Genomic DNA, 22,525 nt, shown 5'->3' with positions numbered 1-22,525 from the left:
TTGGAGGTACAGTGGGTTCTGTGCTTGCTTTTGTGATTGGGTCTGAGGAGTATTGCATATGAGCTTATTGTAATTTTGGAAAGAAGACTTAATTATTCCACAGAGAACCATCTTTACTGTAGATGCTGAATAATACTGTAGTTTTATTTGTGCTTGTGTGCTCAAGTACTTGACACTTGGTGGTTGTATGAATCCAGTTAAGCTTTTAATAGGTAAATAGTTGACTAACTTGAAGTAGTTAATCAACTTTAAGTCACTTTGGATAACAGTGTCAGCTAAATAACAATTTATTATTTAATAACTCCTTACAATGTAGCCTGAATCAATTTACGGTTTTACCTATACAGTCACTTCAGTTCACTTCACAGTTAACGTTACCTCACTACATTACCTTCATTTAGCAGACAGGCCTATCCAGAGTGACAATGTAAGTACAATATACAATTTAAGACACTCTTTTACACCATTTTTATGTGACCAAAATACTTAACATGAATCTGGTTAAAGCTGAAAAACTGCCTGAATGACTAATGTTTTTTTAAAATATAAAACCAATTTTTTTTTTCATCAACATTACTTGGAAACATGCAAGTGTTTACAAGTCCCACTTCCAGAAATGGAAGTCAATGGAAGGCATGCCCAGATGAAACACAATGTGTTTCACGTGGGAAACAAGATATCTCCACTAAGATCACTTGTGCTGAGTGAGGCAAATGGGAGGCATCACCACATAAAGCCCTAATCTCAGATTAATGGGGTTTCTGGGAATGGTTAACCTCCTTTTTCTATTCTGGTGCCAGAAAATAAAAACATAATGTTTCCCTTGTTCTCAACATGTTCTTATCTTTACAGCTGGCACACCTTTCACTTTTCTTTTTCCTCAGTAATTAAAAAATGGACTCTTGTGAAGTTCTGTATGCTGTACAGCAGAGCAGCCTGTAGCCTAGTGGATACGGTGCATAAATGGGACCCATTGGTGGCTCAAACCTCGATGTGGCCAGCATAAGATCCACATAGCTGTTGGGCCCTTAACCCCACATTGCTGCAGGGGGATTGTCCCCTGCTTAGTCTAATCAATTGTAAATCGCATTGGATAAAGAGTATCAGCTAAATAACATATATTATTTGTTGAACACTTTGTATTTGCATTTATCCTCATATTTTCTTTTTCCAATTTCAGCACCTCCCTTGTATTTCTACACATTTCTCTTTAATCAAGCTGAAATGCCTATTCATGATATCATTTTTCCATGGAGAGTATCATGCCTAAAATAATTGCCTGGGACTGCTGCTCTTCTGGCGGCACGGATGGTGCAGTGGGTAGCACTGCCGCCTCACAGGAAGGAGGTCCTGGGTCGGACAGGGCCTCTCTTCTTGAAAATGGGATTTTGTATCAGGGCCATCAGTTAAAAATTAAGAAAATTAATATGGAGAAAGTATGAAAAATATCTACTTAAATTAGTGACTCAGGGCAAATAAATAAAATAACTCATTCTCAGGTCTGGGAAAAAATATGTTATGCTTATTTAAGCAATAACTCATGACAGGCAGTGGTATGTTGTGACTTTATCACAGGGGTTCAATTGCTGTATTCACACCTGCCCAAAAGAACCGCATCGGGGGGAAATGTACCAATTCAATTCAAACGGACTAACCTAGGCAGGTGTGAAAGTGCCCTTAGTTATAGAATAGCATGTTTAAACTATTGAGCTATAGGTTTAATGGGGAATCAAACGTTGTTTTATTGAAATTGTATTTATGAGATTCCTTAGAGCTCAATTTTTTAAAAACGTCAGTGTTTCCTTCACTTCCCTGTCTGAAAATGTATTTCCCAACCCCCAGGTGACATGGACATCTCGGTCATACAGAGCTACATCCAGGAGAGGAAGAAAGTTCACCCAGCTGTGGAGGGGCGGATCAGGATCGTCAAATCGGGGTCGGCAGCGGCAGTCGCCTGCCCTCTCACTGTGCTGCTACTCGGGCTGTTCTGGGCTCTGGCTGTGGGCCTCTGAGGCTCTGGTCAACCAACCATCCAGTGGAGCTCAGAGCTGAACGCTGCATCAGCAATGCCACGCTGTGACGTACAGATGACATACTCCTGCTTTAACTGTCGGGCTTGGACATTTGAACACTTACTTCGTAACTGATTATTGATTGAATTTTTTATTTTTATATTTCTAAAGTAAAGCAACCCATGACCCATGATTTCTTCAAATATGAAGTCATACTTTCTTGCTTAGCTTTCTGTCGTGTTGACAATTTCTGCATCGTAATATATACCGATCAGCCAAAACATTAATACCATCTGCTTATTTTTCATGAATAGAAATGCTTTAAACTGTTTAAACTTGTCTATAAAAAACGTAATATTTCATTATATGATATGTGTACTTATATAAGCAGATAAAGTGACTTGCATCCAAAAGTTACATTTTTAAATGAAATGTATTTATTAATATTGTAGCAACTGTCCAAATACATGCTGCATATTGATGTGCAGAACCCACCCTCTGCATCCAGGGGCTATAAAAATATAATGAGAAAAGAATGAAAGAAAAAATAAAAAGTAGACAGGAATGAAGAAAAAGGGAAAATGTGAGCAAGGAAAGCTACTTGGAGTTCATGGCTTCAGAAAATGCAGCGATTCTCTTTTCGCAAAATATGTAATGTCAAGCCCTTTCTGCTTTTAACTCCAAGGTCCAGCAGTTATGCACGCCAGGGTCAGGGTCAATGCTGATTTAGAGGCAGATTTTGCACACCAGCAGTCGCTGGTGTGCAAAGATGTCCCACTGATTGAGATCCAGACCTAGGTCAAATACATAATTGTTTTGGATTCAAATACATTTCTGCTCTCAATTAATCTTGCCTAGTGCAATTGAGCCAACCAAGGAGACAAGAAGGCAGGGTTTACACTTCTTGAGAGTATTTGACAGGTTCCAATACACCAGACAAGCTCAGTAAAGCATATAAAAAGTACTTGAATCCAAACAATGGTGTACTTGATCAAGAGCTGTTGAGTTCTCCCCCCCTCCCTTCCCTGGGTGCGGCCGCGTCTCACTCTAGAGGTCAGCCAGTCAAAATGACAGGTTACAGGGCTCCCAACATAGTACAGTGCCTTAACAGTAAATGCAGGATTCCAGCCATTTTCAGCAATAAATATTTTAATAGCAGTAACACACATTCCACACGAAACATGATTGAAAATTCACACCAGCTAGAATTTTCAGGCTATAATGGAGTGTCGATGATGGTGTTTCATCACAGGACAAGCCTGAGTGCACTGGACCACAGTACTGGTATGTTCATGGAAATTAGCACACCCTTCCTGAATTTCAGTCGAGCCGTGTTTTTTGGTTTCCTGTTTTTCCCTCAAATCCATGCCAAGTCATTGCTCAAGCACTTTCTTCTCCTTTTTTAACTCGTAATTTACACATCATATCTGAAGAACGTGCATGTGCCCCGAACACACAAAACGTAAAGTACAGCAGATCAGTTTGGAAAATGTAATCAGGACAAATGTGTCAGGATAATTATCTCTGAAGTAAGGAAGACTCAGGAACTGACTTTGGCAAAAAAGCAGCACATACACCAGCCCTCAGGGCACTTCGGGAATCCAAAAGGCCTGATTTCCGACAAGGAGAAGCCAGCAAAGTCTGTCTGCCTTCTACATCCAAGGAGCCATGAGTGGAACCTCCTTTTGCACCTGCGGAAGACGGGGCTTTGCTTAGTACAAACAATGGTACGGGGCAGCCTGTAGCGTAGTGGTTAAGGTAAATGACTGAGATATGCAAGGTAGGTGGTTCTAATCCCGGTGTAGCCACAATAAGATCCGCACATTGATCCCACGGCCCATTAACATGCAAATATATTTTCTGTGACTCAGATCTTAAATGGAAATTAAGGGCAAATATTTGCAGGGGCCCTCAATGTTGCACGGTGGCTCTGAAAACCTTTCTTTGAGGAAAAAAGATATATTTTAAACAATCCATATTTACCTTGTTTAGTTCAGGGAAAAGCTCCTGAATAGCAATATCCAGCAGGACATAGGTCAACTGTGGAGTAAAATAGAACTCATATTACTGTCTATTTTTCCAAGTCCCTAAAATGCAACTTCATGTTCACATATGATTTACTTTTATGTCAAAGGCAATTTACACAAGTCACATTCAGGTCCTTGCACAATCCCATACTAGCTAAACGTTTATTTAAATATAACTGTTTGGTTATTACTGAATTTGAGTTTGAGGTGCATACAAGCAAAGGTAACATGCTATCAATTATTACATTCAGGGATAAGATCTATAATCCCTACAAATCTGTTTGACAACGTAGTCCATATATTAAACTGGTATTCTATTAACCAGCAATCAGCTCATCTCCAATTTTGACCTGCACCCCTCTCCTTTGCATTGTCCTATATATTTAATGCATCACCCATTTTTAATAATATTTTTTAATAATAGCCTCTTTGATGCCATGCATTTTCAAATGTGGGTACCTGCACAGTACAAAAAAGCAATCCACTATTTCAGACTCATAATACTGACATAATACTGGTTTGTATGGAACAGTAAGCTCCACTGTTGAACAGCAAGGCCGATCATTCAAAACATTTGCTCCCAGCTCAGACCTTGGCCTTGAGCACTGGCAGAAGCATATCACCCCACATAAGATTTACTCTAACTCATAAGAACAGAAGCACAACGCTAACATTGTGATGGGATACCATAACATCAGTGAATTCCAAACAGTGAGCAGAAAAGATAAGGCATTAAAAGAAAGAAAAATGAAAACAAATGGATTTGCTGCTAGTTACTGCTGTATACCTGCTTGTTGAGGACTGGCTGCTGTAGCCCATCAAAGAGCAGCCGCACCCCCTCATACTTGGCCTCTTCCCCAATGCATTTCCCCAGGAAATCTGCCAGGGGAAGACAAAAGCAGCTGAACATATGGGTGTGCAAATGGCACCCACTGCAGGGAAGCAATGGGACTTCACTCTTCAGGGATAAAAACTGATGCAGAAGCAGGGGACCAGGGATTCCATAACGTAGAATAACCATTTTGAGCAGTATTATCAAAATCTGAATTCAAATTTTGGGTGCCACCCCTATTTAAGAGCCAATATCTCTAGAACTAAATTCAATGAGAAGCAAAAATCTCTGGTTGATTTTTCACAGAATGTCCTATATACAGTGCAGTCCATATGTATTTGGACAGATGGCACAATTTCTGTTCTTTCGGCTCTGTAGTGCAGCACATTGCAGAATTGTAGAGCAGCTTTCCAGGGCTCTTTCTTCTTAATGATGTTCAACAGTTTAATTTGGGAAGCCTATTGTTTGGCCTATGTCTTTTACTGTTTCTTATTTCTCCACCTCATAATTGCTTCCAAGACTGTCACTGGCACAAAACTGGGCCTCATGTTCACAATTGCCAATAACAGACTCAAAAGGCAAACAAAAAGCCAAGAATCAAGACTAGATAATGAAAGCTTTCTTATACCTGCACTAAGGAGGCGATTAAATAAACCAGAATTTTCAGAAGCAGGTGAGAAGCAAACCATCCAATTACTTTTGGCCCCCTAAAATAGGATTGTGATAAAAAGGATGTGATTCCTACACGCATCACCCAAAACACGCACCATACTCAAATTAAAGGGGACAGTAAGCACTTAAAACTCACGTACATGGTTTCATTTCAAATCCAATGTGCTGGATTACAGAGCCAAAAGAACAGATATTGTAGCAACTGTCCAAATACATGCTGCATATTGATGTGCAGAACCCACCCTCTGCATCCAGGGGCTATGCATGTGCTTATGGGTTTTAGGAATCCTCAGCTTTCATCTAAAACACTATTATGTGGTGAGGTTACCGGCGCATAAAATTGTGATTTCAAGGAAATAAAATGTCAACTTAGCCCTTGAAAAAGAAGGTCATGTCTGGACTGGAAATGAGGACCTGGAATGAGGACCCAGATTATTCCTCCAACAGGTGGGCTTTTCTGCCTATTTTTCAACAATATTATACTGAATCAAGCCCCAAATCTACATGAGGTGGCTTTGTTTGAGGCTGAATCTAATCCTTATGTGCATCTCTCTGTGATAACTTGAGTACCAACCTGGAATGTAGCGCATCATTTCTTCAAATGTTGCTTTGGCTCTCTTTTGCTTGTCCTCGAATGAGCGAGGTTCACTGTTTTCACAGAAAACTGCATCTGAAATGTTACATCTGCTATCAGAAAGACACTGCCTTAGGTCTCTAAATGTCCCCTATCCTGATTTCCCACTTAAAGGGCTAAATAATGTATCAAGTCATGCAAATCTATACTGGACAGAGATTCATGTTTTCCATGTCTAAGCAACGAATAGTCAGAAACTGAAGAAACTTTCATCGCCTATTACTTTTCATTTATGAATACACACTTGTAGTGACTTGAATTCTTCTGCATGAATTTGTTGCAAAATTAATGGCTTTCAGTGTATTGCCACGCCCCTTACAATCACACCTTTAATGCATGTGATTCAGGCCTACACAATAAATGTAGTTATCCAGGTCAAATAGTAAAAAGTGAGACCATGCGATGCCCTTGGAGAAAGAGTACTGGGATGAGAGAGACCATGTGGTGCATATGGTGCTCTAGCAGAAACCATACTACTGAGCAATGTGAGGAGAGGCCAAGTGGTGCTTGGGAAACTGTGGATCTGAGCAGTGCAAGAGGACACCACTCAGTCCGCATAGAGAAACTATACCTCTGAGCAGTGTGAGGAAAGACCACACAGTTCTCATGGAGAAACTATACCTCTGAGCAGTGTGAGGAAAGACCACACAGTTCTCATGGAGAAACTATACCTCTGAGGAGTGTGAGGAAAGACCACACAGTTCTCATGGAGAAACCGTACCTCTGAGGAGTGTGAGGGGACACCACGTGGTGCTTGTGGAAAAACTACATTTGAGCAGTGTGATGAGAATGATCAAGTGGTATTTGTGGAGAAACTGTACAGAGCAGTGTGAGGGGAGACCTTGTGGTGCTTGTAGAGAAACCGTACCTCTGAGCAGTGTGATGAGAGAGACCACACGGTGCTCCTGGAGGAGCTGGTCCAGCTTGAACTGCAGGCAGTGATCGGTGTACGCCTCCAGGGTGTTCTTCAGCAGTATCCGCCCAGCCATCAACAGGTGGTGTAGCCAATCAGGAATGTGAAACACCACACGTCCTGTGAAAGACCAGCAGTCAGGGCAGTTCCTCACTGAGCCTACTAGCAAGACAAGACCTCCAGCCCAGTTCCACAACTAGGGGCCAAGAACCCATCCTTTATGGTTTTTTCTTTTGCAGAAAAGTCAGTCTTAAGTTACCCCATTGGCAGTTTGTCTTTGTCTAAATGTCCCTGTTATGTTTTGTTTCCAAATATTTTTTGTGCCAGCTATTTATTTAAAGCAATATTATTAAAAGCAATGTAGGCTCTGGTAAAGGTAAAACCCTGACTCAAACCAACAACGGTCTCTGACATTTGAATCCAGTGTCGGATCCACAGTGCTGCCCTGCCCGCGTACCTACATACATTAGGTAGTCGTAGACCCCCTCCACCGTGATCATCTCCATGAAATAGTTCTGGTTGTACTTCTTCTCGGCTGCCTCAGACCGATTGGCGTTGTTCTTAAACAGCTCATTGTAAAGCTGGTCAGAGGAAGAGGATAGGTCAGCAGAGACAGAGCCGGCTCGGGCACATTGATGAAAAGAACACAGCAGGATATACAGCGCCCTCCATATTGTTTGGGACAAAGACCCATTGTGTCTTGATTTGTCTCTGATTTGCCACAATTTTAGATTTGGAATCACACAATTAACAGGTGGTTAAAGTGCACATTCTCAGATTTCATAAAAGGGTATTTTTATACATTTTGGTATCACCATGTAGAAATTGCAGTGATGTTTATACAGTCCATTTCAGGGCACCATAATATTTGGGACAAGGCTTCACATGTGTTTGTAATTGCTCAGGTGTGTTTAATTGCCTCCTTAATGCAGGTATAAGAGAGCTCTCAGCACCTAGTCTTTCCTCTAGTCTTTCGATCACCTTTGGAAACTACTATTGCTGTTTATCAATATGAGGACCAAAGTTGAGTCAATGAAAGTCAAATAAGATATTCTGAGACTGAGAAGCAAGAATAAAACGGTTAGAGACATTGGCCAAACCTTAGTTTGAACATAATTAAGAAGAAAGAGAGCACTGGTCCGCAAAAGCAAAAGGCAAAAGGACTGGCATGCCAAGGAAGACCTCCACAGCTGATGACAGAAGAATTCTCTCCATAATAAAGAAAAATGTATAAAAATGTAATTTATTAAATGACAAATCTCAAATTGTGGAGAAAAGAGGCAAATAAATAAATGATGGGTCTTCATCCAAACATTATGGAGGAGGGCATTGTATCTTATAAGTACCCTCAGAATTCCAGATAACAGTGCCACCGGCAAAAAGTACTGTACATTATGTTTACTTACAGTGCAGTCCATATGTATTTGGACAGTCGGTACAATTATTGTTCTTTCGGCTCTGTAGTCCAGCGCATTAGAATTGAAATGAAACAATAAATGTGAGGTTAAAGAGCAGACTGCCCACTATAATTTGGGGATACTTTGGGTGATATTGGGTGATGCATGTAGGAATCACATCCCTTTTACACATATCCCCCCCCGTTCTAGGGGACCAAAAGTAATTGGACGGTTGGCTTCTTAGCTGCTTCTGAATACTCAAGTGTATTCAATCACTTCCTCAGTAAAGGTGTAAGAACATTTTCAGTATCTAGTCTCCAGGCTTTTGAGTCTTTGTAGTCTGTTATTGGTGTTTGACAACATGAGGCCCAATGCCAATAACAGTCAAGGAAGCCACGGGATGTGATACTTACACGCTTCACCCGATATGGATATAAATAACCCCAAATTAAAGGGGAAAAGTCTGCACTTTAACCTCACATTTATTGTAGCATTTATTTCAAATCCAATGTGCTGGACTAGAGAGCCAAAATAATTGAAATTGTAACAAATGTCCAAATACATATATACTGCACTGTATTTAATTAGAAGATGGCCAGACCCAGGGCCACACCCATAGCTAACTAACAACTGAACAGACTAACTGCTGAAGACAGTGAGCTGATAATAAAATATCTCCATGCATTCTGGGGTTTGGGGACTGCAATTCTCACATGGCTAATTATTGGTTCCAGGCTCCAAGCCTGAGGAATATTGATGCAGTAATATCAGTGATAAGGATCTGATCGTCAGTGGAGGACAGATAGCGCACCCCACCTTCTTGTCATTCTCAGAGGTGGGGCTGAGAATGGTGAGTTCCGGGCGGCTGGGTTTGGGCTTGGGCGACTCGCAGGAGTTGAAAAAGGACTGGATAAACGGCTCCAGGTGCTGCCCTTTCTGGAGGAACCGCAAAATAAACACACAGGACATTCTGAGAGACTTGAGAGATTTAGATTTATATTGCATCTCAAAATTAGTCCCACACGCATAGTTTTAGTGTTTTTGAGCTTTTCATATCATGCAGCTTTCTATTTGTGTTCCATACAGATCCAAGTAAAACAATTGCAATTTTGGTAGAAGTACGCATATATTCTAACTGCTCATTTTCTGAGCTGTTTGTAAAACGATTTCCCACGTGACATAACATTATGTTTTTGCATAATTGTTGCATGCTTTTCATATCATGCAGCTTTCTATTTGTGTTCCATACAGATCCAAGTAAAACAATTGCAATTTTTTGCTTTTCATCCAATCTGACGGAGCTTTAGAGAATCTGCCAGGAAGAACGGGATAAACTGCCCAAATCCAAGAAGACTCAAAACTGTAGGCAAATTGCTGTAAAAGCTGTAAGGGGCTTCTACAAAATACTGAATTAAGGGTTAACTTTTGTCAGTATGTAATAGAGTGTAGATTGACAGGCAAAAATTGCAATTTTATCCATCTAAAATGAAATCTACAATACAATAAAGTATGCAAAAAGTGAAGGGGGCTAAATACTTTCTGAAGCCACATAATAATGTCAGTAGAACCTATTGTTATGAAAAGGCTGTACAGGTTACACACAACCTGCAAGTGACGTTCATGTGTTTAGCACCTGGGACAGGTTTAGCTCTGTACATAGGATTAGTTTGCTCCAGTGCATCCCTCTATGAAGTTTCTCCACCTGACGGAAAACCGGCATAACCCACCTCCTTGATCAATTTCCCAGGAACAGATTTGATGATTTTCCCTGGTAAACAAAAAAAAAACATAATTAAATTGCACTTGGCAAAAGACAGTGACTCGGTGCCAATATTATCAGTGCGGACAGGTTCTGACCTAGACTGACATCAGGCAGCATTTTGTCCAGGAACTGGGACTCCATGCTGTGGGGGGATAGAAAATCTGCCAGCAGCTGGCTGTTGCTGAGTTCTGGGTGCTGCAACAGTTTCTGTGGACACACACACACACAAAATAATCATTAATTAGTTATGTTGTTCAAATCACCTGGATTTGCTAATTAGCACAATTTGTCAGCTCGGAGGTAGAACAAATTAGTCAAATCAGCTGGCTGGGTTCATGGGTGGAATGTGGAAGAAACACATGGTAGGAGTTTCACTTTCTGACCCTTGGCATTAAGATACTGTTACAGAGTGTAACTGGGCCCCATGGACTGGTATCAAATCCAGATGGTCAGTGGGAGCACCACCAAAGGCCCAAAGGTTTGGTAAGGCCAGCTCAATTCTTCAGGATTGATGCCACCACTTGCACAAAATAACCAGCTTCTTCCTTCAGCAGTTTAGGGCCCCAGGTGCAAAACAAATTGATATAGGAAAGCTTTTGTACCAGAAGCTATTGCACTGCTAAACAAAGAGGTATGGGAAACTACGGATAAGAATGCACTTTCAAGGCAATCTTAAGATGTTTCAAACATCTTAAGACCTTCCTTGGAACTGCCTTTTAATACATTTTAGAAGTCACATAATTTACATACTGTTTGCATCTAAAGACAATGAGTTATGAAACACTTTGTAAAATGACTGACATGCCATTTTAACACTAACACTCCAAATTCAGACAAGGGTAGAATAATAGTTTGTATCATTCTAGGAATGATGCTGCACAGTTAAAAACTAAAATGTATTTAAAAAATTGATTTGCTGCTAAATTAATACCTGCAAGTATTCTTGGAACTCCTCGCGCTTGGACATTAGAAACTCATAGTTCTTTGGTCCAATTATTCTTTTGGAAGGAAGTTGTGCATCTGGGAAGGAACCTTTGAATGCAGAAACACAATATGCTGTGAGAAATATAGTGTTAATTTTGTCAACAAATGTGGAATTAGTTCAATTCAGATTGGAATTATCAGATTTTTATTAGTTTTAGTCTAGTTTTAGTCAACAAAAATAAAAGTAGATTTAGTCTACCAACTGAATATCTTTATATAATTCTACCTTTATTTCACTGTGTCCACACTTAATATTAAATTCCTCTATAGACAGGGGCGACATTGGCTCAGGCGGTAAGATCAGTTGGCTGGCACTCGGAGGGTCGCCGGTTCGATCCCCCCGTCAAAGTGTCCCTACACTTCTTTAAAGTCATCTGGTTGTCAATGAACTGGTTACGCTAGCCATGGTTCACCTTACAATGACGGGTAGCCAAACAGAGTATCTTGTTTGGTTCAGTACTCCTCTGGGCTGGGTCAGGGGACTGTGTCTAAATGCAAACATTTTCATTGCCTACCATTCAATGCTCCAATTCAGAATTACACTGGCTCTTGAGAGCGGGTGTGGCGATGATGTCAAACGTGTGCCTCTATTTTTCCAGGTTGCAAAATGGACAATAGACCAATTTTTTAGGGTGAAGTCATTCTATGCCTGAAGAAAATAGTGGCTCTCCATAATCCACAGTACACACATAATTATTTAGTCATCAACCACCTTAACGTCAATGTGAGAAGAACAGTGTATGAAACAGAGAGGATAAAAGGACAACGCACACAAAATAACCAAATGTACCAACCGTGGAACTCGGTGAGCTTGGACTCTAAGACGTAGAACTCAAGGTATCTCCTGTAAACAGACCAGTGTTCGGTCGCATGGCCCACTAAGAATAAAGAAAACCCAAATCAACTCCACAAATCACCATGGATATATGGTACCCTTTTAAAAAAACAAAATCCATGTTATAAACACAAAAACTTTGCAAGTCACCCTGGTCAGAGATCTCAAGGTAGGCTCACAAATGGCTCACATTACATTATACTACATTCATTTAGCAGATGCTCCAATCCAGAGCAACTTACCAGAGAATTTAAAAGCATTCTTTTGAGCAACATTTATGAGAAACATTTCCTGACCAACTGCATGTGCAACATTATTAAAAGCCCACACACATCAGGGTTCTCTTCCTGGTTTTAGTATCTAAACGTCTAGTAAGGTAGGTCACTAACCCCTGTGGTTAGTTCTCTGTGTTCAGCTCTCTGTGTTAACATTTAGCAACATCCCATATGCAACATATGCATACTTCTACCAAAATTGCAATTTTTTATTTTAATTAGTATGGAACACAAATTGAAAGCTCCAGGATGACATGGAAATAACAAAAAAACTAAAATGTGGGCCTTCATAATACTAAATGTCAGTTAACTTAAGCATAATACAAATAGTGCATAACAACTACATAATACAGTAAAATAACACACACGCTTGGCAGAGAGTGCGTATGCTGCGAGGGTGAGGCAGTCACCGCACCACCCCTCTGCATCTCACCTGCCTTCCTGTCGTTGCGCTCAACATCGATGCAGAACACCGGGATCCGCTCCTTCTTCACCTCGTCGTCGAAAAAGTCCACGTAGGGGATGGAGATGCTCCACGCCGACAGGTTACGGGGGGTGCTGGGGGTACTGACCACCTCCATGGGGGAGTCATCCTCCAGAACCATGATCGCCTCCTCCACCTGAGTGCTCCCACGGAGGGCAGAGGGAGGTTAGCCGAGGGGTGCCGATCTTTGTTTTTGATTCACTCGCAAGCGTCACAATCACAATAGAGCACAACACAGCATGGTACAAACACAATCCAACAAAATCCAGCATAATCCAACACAATACATCTAATACAATCCAAAACCCAGTGTCAATGTACATTTTTTCCAAATGCCAAATACTAACGGTGCAGGCACCATATTACCATATCCTGGTCCTGGGAAGCTCCTGGTTCTTTGGAAACTCAAACAGAACTCAAACAAAACTTTTGACTTGCTTTGCGGGGGATTAAAATGATCTGTATTCTGTCAAATGTATTGTGCTTTGTAAAATGTGCTGCATGAAAAAGAATATTGATTGATTCTACTGATCGAGACCTTAACCTAAGCAATTCAATCACAATTTCACCTGGTTAATTTAGAACACTTGTCTCCCGTCTGATAATAAAATAGTAGCAATTTACAGAATCATGGAAAAAACTGTTCAAGCTGTCCCTGAAAATCTGTCCTGGGACAGTCACAGATATCAGATTTTTTTCCCAGAGCAGTTGGTTTATTGCTAGCTGTCAGAATGTGAAGAGAATTTCACCAAATATTACCAAAGAGAAATCTACCCCAGTTTTAAGCTCGTCAAAGACTCAACATGCTCCAAACACCAAGTTAGCTCACAATGTTCCGAACAGTGCAACTTCCATGACGAATAAATAAGACATTATTTATGGTGAAGCTGTTGCTAACAAGAGACTAAGAGCTGTACCCTGTACCATCTTGAGTTAACACGGCCTTCCGAACACAGGGAAGTTGTGTAGCTATTTATCATTTTCGCTATAGCCTAATTATTGTTCCAATTCACATAAATCAAAGTGTCTTAGTATCTGAGACAGTCAACAAACAACCATAATCATAAACCACATTTCTCAGGAGAAAAACCATTGAATCGATGTTAATTTCTGGTGCGAGAGGTTGATTAACAGTTCCCGCACACGCCCCTGTGTATTGGTGCTGAGACTCACCATATCATCCTCTCCTTCAGCCATGGCGTGCGATGGCAGCATGGCTCCCTCCATGGTGGTGCTCTTGAAGACGCCCTTAATCTTGCTGCCGATCCGGCCGATGCCGAAGGACTCCCCGCGTTTGGAGGAGCTCCTGTGCGTCACACACAGCAGAGGGCGCCGTTAGGGGAAAAGAGGGAAGGCGGCCACGGGTCTGAAGTGAAACAGCCTGCTCACCATCTGCATTGCTTACACAGCACCCAGGGGTTAAGACGTGTCAGTCCTGGGCCGTCCCCAGCCCAGCATCTCATCTCAGACACTCTCAAACCAGCAGAGGCTTGTTGAGGAGTCAAAGAGAGCAGAGCTCCTGTATCTCCGCTGGGAGACCCGAGGCAGACCACTTTAACTGAAACTTCACTCAGAAAAGGAAAACACTTTCTGGTCTGACGTGAAAACCAACATACTTGAGGTGTAAGGGCTCACAAGGGCTGTAATTCTTATACAGAAAAAGTATATAAGTATTTGTACGGTGGAGTACAGAGCCAAAACAACAAAAGGTGTGTCGCTGTCCAAATACTTATGGACTGCACTGTACATACCCTCAAATCCTGCACTCTATTAGGGTATTTACACCCATATGGAATAAATCCTGTAGGAATTACAGTCCTTTAAACTGTCACTGTCGTAATACTTACGGACGTCACTGTAGACAGGTCACCGTTTCACAAAAACTGAACGCATACGACATACATATACATACGGGAAAAAAAACACAAACAGGACACAAAAAATCGAACAAATCTCACCTCAAACCGCAGGCAAAAATCCACAAATAAATCATCTGTTCAGTGCCATTGAACAAGCATGCCATCAGCATAGTCACTGGAGGGCAAGGCGCTCATGTTGCCATGGCTTGGAAGCACAAAAGCATGTGCAACGCAGTCTTGCCTTCAACACAAACAAGCACACACACATGCACACAAAAAAAACAGTCAAACATTAGCACTTCCATTATTATGTGTGTGAGAGGGGTCATGCTAGGGTGCGAACAGTCACAGACAGACACACACATACCAGACGTGGGTCAAAAACGTAATTGGTTTGGATTCAAAAACTCTTCTGTGCTCAATTGATCTTGCCTGGTGCAACTGAGCCAACCAAGAGGAGCAGAAGGCAAGGTTTGCACTTTCTGAGAGTATTTCATATGTTCCAGTGACAGCTGGGCTCAGTTTGCGGGAAGGAAGTAGGGCTATCTGAGGACCACGCCTACTGGTAAGTAGGCACACACCTGGACTGCATGACGCTTCTTTCCACAGTAGATGGCTGATGGGAAATCACAGCCGTAGATCTTAGCGACCGATGAGAGTGAGCTGAAAAGCGGTTTGTTTTCTTGATTTGTCTTTTATTTAGTTCGTTATTCTCCACTCTTATCCCATGAGGGTGACGGAAGAAGCCTTTTTGTGCGATTATTTATTTGCTCCCTCCCTGTAAAAGCCTGCAGGAACACCAACACTGAGTTACATTGAGTTGTATGGGAAGACTGTCCTCCACGGGTCAAGGTCACATGGTTTGTGACGTGTATTAAGAACGATCCATAACCTCATATTGCTGCTCGCTAAGCCTTCTTCGAACGGTTGATTGAGATAGCTTGCAGCTCTGCCCTGTGGAGATAATATAGAGAAAATAGCTAACTATGCATGGCATGAAGAATAAAAATCCTATGTATTTGACCCAGGTGTGATTCACGCACACACACGCACGCACGCACACACACACACACACACACACACACACACATAGGAGAGACGATTCGATGTGGGGTCTGAAGGACCCACACGAGGTGACAGTGAGATGCATGGTGGTAATGGATTCAGACTTACTTCAGTGCAGTGGGGAGGGAGGTGAGGATGCCAGATGGGAGGGTGGTTAGAATGGACTGGACATGGGGGAAAACTGAGGTGGGCGGAGACCCGGGGGAGATGGGCGGGGCCCTGGGGACACGCACACGGTCCCTCTCCTGCCCCGAGAAGCTTGCGCCCATTTTTACGCGAGAGGCGGAGGGTGGTTGCGGGACTGACGGACTGGCGTCGTCAGGGGAGGGCGGGGCAGGGGTGTGGAGAGCGGAGGCAGTAAGGGGATGGGGTGAGGGGTGAGAGAGAGACAGACATGGGAGGGGTTAGCAGAGAGGGACCAGTGTTCGCATCTGCGTGTGGCGTGTGCCAAAGGGCCATTCTCTTCCTCCTCTTCTTCTTGCTCATCTTAACCAGCTGTAGAATCCATGCAGCCATTCCTGCTGCCTTTATAACAAACATCCCCTACGGATCATCAAATCACGGTCCTCAAGGTCCAAGAACTGCTGGTTTTCCACCCTTCATTTACCTGGGAGTCAGGTGTGAAGACAGTCTGGCCAATCAGTAGCACTAATTGTTCAGCTAATTACCTGGGGGAAAATAAACCAGGGCCAGATTTGGATTCGAGGTCCAGATTTGATGATGGCTGCCCTACATCAAGACAAGCTACCTTCTGTACTATATAGTGTGTTTTCCCAGCTTGTCTACCTAAAATGTCATATAAAACATCATGTAGTTTTAAAAAGTAACTATTTTGTCAAAAATTGTGTGTTAAAAAGTTTCCACTTGAGATGCATCCTTTGAAGCAATTTCACAGCCTGGATTCCAGCAACATTGGTTATCCTTGAAGTTAAACCATATGCAAGTGCTCTTTTTGTGTACACAGTTTGACATATTCAGTTTGGTTACTGTTTAAACTCTGAAGAAAAAAAACTGAGCACTTAGTTGTGAGGCAAAGTTAAGTATAAATGTTGATAGAATCCAGGTCAGTTAAGGAGAACTGTTGACTGAATTTTGAAAATCCCATTTGTTACAAAGGCAGCTCCAATTTCCTCAGACTGAGTGTAAAGCAGGTACAGTTCCATATATTGCGTGCAGATTTTAGTAGGCAATACAGTGACAGTGGCTCACAGCATGCTTTGGAGGCTATGGGTGAGGGGAGCCTAATACTTACCGGATATCATCCAAACTCAGGCTATTCCTGAAATAACAGGTACAAGGTGTTACAACATCGGAGCAGAGACAAAATGTTGCACCACAGGTATGGACATCATAACAAAAAGCACAAGGTATGGGTAGGGCTAGCACCCACCTGCTCAGTTTTGAGTTCCTGGTGGGCGATTCGGCCCCCCTCAGCAGCTGTCTGAAATACTGTAGAGAAAGGGTGGGCAGGAGGGGGTAAGGAATCAACAGGCAGGCCCAGTGCCCTTCTGGCTAATCATACTGTAGTTCACCACCCATGCCATTACATATAACTACTGTAACTTTGTTACAGCATAATTGAAAAAAAAAACATACGTTTTTCATACTTTTCCCATCCACCCATCCATTGCCTAGCCAGGTTATTCCTGATCAGGGTGACTGGTGGCTGGAGACTATCACAGCTCTCACTCCTGTGCCACACTCCTGCTATCATGCATTAACAGCAACAAGAGGTCTGTATTGTTCAGAAGCAGCTTCCATTGGAGTATCAGTTTGGCACTGAGTGACAGGGGTGGGAGTGGGCAAGGTTTACCTCATCACTGTGGCAGAACATGGGCGTGAAGACGTTCTCTAACAGAGACAAGACGTGCTCGTAGGCCTCAAAAAGGCAGCGCATGGTCTGGAGCCTCACCACGCCTGTGTACGGCCCCTCAGCGACTGGAGTGGACGAAAGAGACCAGAGAGAAGGGGGACGTCATGTGACCTGAGCCAAGCTTCTACCTTAACACAAAACTGATCGAGAATTGCTCTTATGAGCAAACATCCACTGCAGGAAGTGAGCAGATTTATTTTCAACCTAAGGAGGAAAACTGTTAAATGTTCTGTTTGAAAATTTGGTCAAAATATTTGATTAAAAACACCTCACAAATTTAGAGAGGTTATTTCAGCAATGAGATTGTGTGCTCAATTAAAAGCAAATAGATAATACGAATAATGTAAAGCAGATAAGGGAGTGTAAATAAAAAACAACACAGAGAGGCCAACTGAGCAGCCAGTTAAAAATGCAGCACGCACTGTTTTGTATCTCCTCAACGATGAAAGGGTCGAAGCGGATCTTGTCGACACTCTCATCCAGGCAGTAGGTCTCGTATATTTTCTTCACCTCCTCGTGAAGCATCAACATCTCAGAGTCGCTCAGCTCTGGGCACAGAATCTTATCGTTGAACTCCTCTGGAGGCAAAGAAAAGAACATAAAAAGGTCACCCAGGATTCCCTGTAGGGAGTCACTGCCCGCATTTCCCAATCACAATTGCTGTGAATGTTTCCTGAACATCAAAATATCTTCATTGTCAGCAGTGCAATCTGTACGCGCAAGGATCCTGCAACCTTCTGGACAAAGATAAGACATAAACTTTCTATAGTAATAAACAATTACTATACCACTGACACTTCTCACTATTATCCTGGGTATACTCAGTGACAACTTTATTGGGTAGACCTTTACACCAGCTTGCTAATGCAAATATTTAAATCAGCCAATCATGTGGCAGTAACTAAATGCATAAAAGCATGCAGACGTGATCAAGAGGTTCAGCTGTTTTTCAGATGACATGTCGAAATGGGGAAGAAAAGTGACTCAAAAGTATCTCAGAAATTACTGATCTCCTGTGATTTTCTCACACAACGGTCTCTAGATTTGCAGAGAATGGTGTGAAAAACACCCAGTGAGCAACAGTTCTGTGGACAAAAACACATTGTCAATGAAAGAAAGGTCAGAGGAAAAGGATCAGACTGGGAAAAACTGACAGGCAGGTGACAGTAACGCAAATAACCACACATTACAACAGTGGCATGCAGAAGAGCATCTCTGCGTCAAACCTTTAAGCAGATAGGCTACAGCAGCAGAACACCAATTAGTCTAGAATAGAAATAAATACCTAATTTCTCACTGAGTGTATACTCCAATTCTGTACACAATTCACAATGGGAGAATTGCTGGGTCTAAGGAAATAGTTTTTGCAACCTTGAGGGTCTTAGTTTTTGCAACCCTGCTGCTTCAAACAGGTCCTGACTAGAGATTGGAACCTCTGCCCTTGTCGTGAGCAGAGGGCCTTGCCCCCTCCTTACCCACTGTGAGGCAGAACTGCAGAACGTGGACCGCGCCCTCCTGCTTTAGGAAGTTCATGAAGCGGAACAGCAGGTCCTGCTGCTCACGGATCGCCTTCAGCTCCAGCTTCAGCATCTGGGGGAGGAGCAGCCCGAAAGGAGGGGTCAGAGGTAGGGTTGGGGGAGGGACACCAAAAGTGGCGCAGCTGGAGAGTGTGCTGGGCCCTTACCGATGACTTTGTGTTACGAATGTCGGAATACTTCTGCAGGAATGGAACCAGGGCAGAGGAAGGCTCGGTCGCAGGCTCAGGCTGATCAACACACACACACGCACACACACACACAAATTGGCATGTACAATCACATTATTTGCAAAGCAATGAAAAGGCATATTTCTGTTTTTCATTGTTGTTGCAATGCAAACAATAAAACCATTTCCCTCTGTAAATCAACATCTTATGCACTTACTGGTGTGTTATCAATAAATATAAGCAGCAAGTGGTTCACAGTATCCTGTAACAAACAAAAAAACATATGAGTGTTTTGTATTTCTGTAGACCATAAACATCATACCAAATTAAACTAAATAAGGCTTACGGCAGAAGAATATACATTATTTATAGTATTTACAGGCTCCAAGAATCTCAACTGCCCCTACGGCAGTGCATGCGAACGTGGGTACAGCCAAGAGCCTTAGAAATGGCTCAAGCAAGGTTTTGAAACAGCTGGTTCACATTTGACCTGCTCAAGCTATGTCTTAAAAAAAGGTGGTAGCTGGTCATAGCTGGATTTTACAGCAGGGTTTGGAGTGACCTAGCCAAAGTTGTGTAGACAAGCCGAACAATTAAAGCAGTGATGTGAAAGACTGATATCAAATCACAGGGAGCGTTTGCTTGCAATTATTACAACTAAAGGTGGTTCGATTCAAGATTTGATTCAACTGCGTCCTCTGCATTTAACCCATCCTAGGAGCAGCCAGTTCTGAGTCCAGGGACCAACACAAGTGCCTTGGTCAAGGGCAAGGGCAGAAGTACACCAAGGGGCAAGTTAATCTCTCAAATTAACCAAACCTGCATGTCTTTGGATTGTGGGAGGAAACCGGTGTATCCGGAGGAAACCCACGCAGACTCGGGGAGAACATGCAAACTCCACGCAGAACGGCCCAGCTGGGGCTCAACCCAGGACCTTGCTGTGAGACAACGGTGCTATCCACTGCACCACCCTAGGTATTACGTTTAAGGGGGCAACTACTTCTTCACATGGGTGATATGGTCAATCCATAGCCAAGTTCCTTCTGAGATTTCTCCCCACTTGGGAGTTTGGGGGATCAGACTTGGGGCCAGATTTACAAAGGAAACAGTTGCAACGCAAAAACATTTTCTACTACTGGGGCAAATATGGCAGTAGCTTGCAAAAGTTAGGTTGTTAACAACTAATGTTTGCTGATGAGCTTATAGGCTTAGAGTGTCGTTCTAGGCAATCAAATAAACTATAGTTGTTAAGAGGCAGACATGAAATGAGTAGATTAAATTAGGCTTTACCTAAATAGCTAGTTATTTTTGGACAGACTTGGAAATGGTGTTAAAGTTCAGTTGGTGATGAGGTCCCACATATCATGCTAGCTGAATCCACTCCTGATATTTCAAAACATTGGAGAAGGAAAAAACACAATGACTTTCACAAGATCAAGGCATCTTATGTCACTATTGCAAGTCCCCCAGGCACGTCGTTTTATCATTTCTGAACACTTTTCTGAATAATTACAAGTCATGTGATGGGCGCCAAACCAAGGTTGACTGAGGTTATGGAGGTTCACAAAGATTGCTAAGTTGTGATTGGACCTTCAAGGGCGGGGCTTATGATTGGTCAATTACGAGGTTGAATAAATGATAAACAGTAGGCTAGACGATTTAAATTAAAGCCAGCAAGATGCTAGGCAACGTACAAAAAATAAACTTTACGAGGGGAAAATACGCAGGTGGTGGTCCAACAAAGGAAACAATTTTAATACCAATACAACAGGTGGAAAACTCCCTACACAATGAGAAAGTTGTGGGGGTGCAGAAGGAATAGACCCGTATGAACTTGTAATGGGAGAAGGTAACACTGTATTAACAATTCATTAATACCCAAATGAACACATATAAGAAGTGCGTTTGAGACCAACTGCTAGCTGATTTCAATAGAAGTCTTGCGTCCTTCCAAAGATAATTTCATATTATATCTGAAAATACCTTAGAAGAGAGCAACAGGTGTGAAACAAAATGTAATCCTTTGTCCTTTTGTTTTACGGATGCATTCGTTCATCCACACTCCATGCTGCCATGGATGAGCACCCTTCACCCAGCATTATCCATGTGGCACATAAAACAGACCACCTATTTTCAGGAGTTATAAAGGCAAAGAAGGGAGTCGCAATTAATGTGTGCTTTATTCAATCAGACGGGATACTGAATTTGCCTTTCTTTAAATAATATCCACCCTGTTTTAGCGCCTTCACTTCAGGCTTACATATGTATGAACGTATTTACCTATGCATCAACAGGAAAGCCACAGAGTGGCCAAATCCCCACAAATTACATCCTAATAGTGACTTTCACCCATTGTGACCGTTTAGTAAATCCCATGTAGATATTGTAACCTTATTGCGACTGTTGCAGTCCTTTAGTAAATCTGCCCCTTGGTGTCTGTCTTTTTTTGTCCCTTCTGTTTCTCAGTAAAGCTTCTTTGTGACAGTCTTCTGCAAAAAGCATGATACAAATAAAATGTCATTGTTGAATTGAAATCTAAAATGTATAATAGAGAGTACAGAGCCAATCGAGAAAAATGTCTGTCCCATGACTTATGGAGCTCACTACACATCTTATTGCAGTAACTACATCATCCACTAGAGGGCACACAAAATACCTGTTGAGATTGCTCAAACCAGATTGTGAAGGAATACCAATATAGCAGCACACAGCATAGCAAAACTCACAGGGTCAGCCAAAAAATCCATGGAGGGGAGGAAGACAGACCCTGCTAACACTTCCCGAATCAGGAGAGTGAGGGATCTGGGAACCCGAGAGACATGCACATAGTTTAACAACCAAACCTCTTAGAAATGGCAGTAAATACAAATACAAAAACCACCCTGCTGTATTGGGCAGCTGCCATTTTATGTTAAAACACAGACCACATATCACCTCAGGTGGTGAGTGAGGGATTGCTAGACCAATCAAACCAAAGTACACTCACCTGCAGTCAGCGGCCTTGGGAGGCAGGATGTAAGGAAAGAGCATCTCCGTCAGCTTGCGGAGGTAAAGGAGCTCGTCCCTCCGGCTCCGCAGGGCCACGTGGAGGTCAGGTCCATACTCTTCCAGTGCTGCCTGCTGCAGGTACTCAGAGTTCTTCACTGTGGGACAGCAGGACAGACCCTCAGACACACGCATACCCAGTATTATAGTA

The 22,525-nt window shown here is 42.4% G+C and overlaps 2 protein-coding genes across 4 annotated transcripts in view; one reads left to right on the top strand and one right to left on the bottom strand.

Moving 5' to 3' along the window:
- The window catches only part of LOC133107840 (snake venom 5'-nucleotidase-like), a 45,456-nt gene extending 43,027 nt beyond the window's left edge, over positions 1-2,429 (top strand). For both annotated transcript variants that reach the window (XM_061217083.1, XM_061217073.1), the window contains exon 9: positions 1,843-2,429. In XM_061217083.1, coding sequence (XP_061073067.1) covers positions 1,843-2,012 — 170 coding nt within the window. In that variant the 3' untranslated portion in view covers positions 2,013-2,429. The remainder of the gene's footprint in view (positions 1-1,842) is intronic.
- A 714-nt stretch (positions 2,430-3,143) lies between these two features.
- The window catches only part of LOC133131292 (sorting nexin-14-like), a 31,179-nt gene continuing 11,797 nt past the window's right edge, over positions 3,144-22,525 (bottom strand). The window contains exons 9-31 of one of the 2 annotated variants that reach the window (XM_061246588.1): positions 22,316-22,472; positions 22,056-22,131; positions 19,547-19,591; positions 19,309-19,389; positions 19,100-19,214; positions 18,047-18,202; positions 17,565-17,689; positions 17,142-17,200; positions 17,004-17,030; positions 15,860-16,060; positions 14,001-14,133; positions 12,777-12,963; positions 12,028-12,111; positions 11,181-11,281; positions 10,345-10,456; positions 10,215-10,255; positions 9,304-9,423; positions 7,548-7,671; positions 7,046-7,210; positions 6,118-6,213; positions 4,827-4,918; positions 3,996-4,052; positions 3,144-3,703 (exon numbers count right to left, since the gene is read on the bottom strand). In XM_061246588.1, the coding sequence (XP_061102572.1) occupies positions 3,665-3,703; positions 3,996-4,052; positions 4,827-4,918; positions 6,118-6,213; positions 7,046-7,210; positions 7,548-7,671; positions 9,304-9,423; positions 10,215-10,255; positions 10,345-10,456; positions 11,181-11,281; positions 12,028-12,111; positions 12,777-12,963; positions 14,001-14,133; positions 15,860-16,060; positions 17,004-17,030; positions 17,142-17,200; positions 17,565-17,689; positions 18,047-18,202; positions 19,100-19,214; positions 19,309-19,389; positions 19,547-19,591; positions 22,056-22,131; positions 22,316-22,472 (2,393 nt within the window). In that variant the 3' untranslated portion in view covers positions 3,144-3,664. The remainder of the gene's footprint in view (positions 3,704-3,995; positions 4,053-4,826; positions 4,919-6,117; positions 6,214-7,045; positions 7,211-7,547; positions 7,672-9,303; positions 9,424-10,214; positions 10,256-10,344; positions 10,457-11,180; positions 11,282-12,027; positions 12,112-12,776; positions 12,964-14,000; positions 14,134-15,859; positions 16,061-17,003; positions 17,031-17,141; positions 17,201-17,564; positions 17,690-18,046; positions 18,203-19,099; positions 19,215-19,308; positions 19,390-19,546; positions 19,592-22,055; positions 22,132-22,315; positions 22,473-22,525) is intronic. The other variant, XM_061246596.1, reaches the window with a different exon arrangement.

Source organism: Conger conger, chromosome 1 (genome assembly GCF_963514075.1).
Source record: "Conger conger chromosome 1, fConCon1.1, whole genome shotgun sequence".
Lineage (NCBI taxonomy): Eukaryota > Metazoa > Chordata > Actinopteri > Anguilliformes > Congridae > Conger > Conger conger.
The sequence above is the reverse complement of the archived record's forward strand: the minus strand, read 5'-3'. Positions and strand labels throughout refer to the sequence as shown.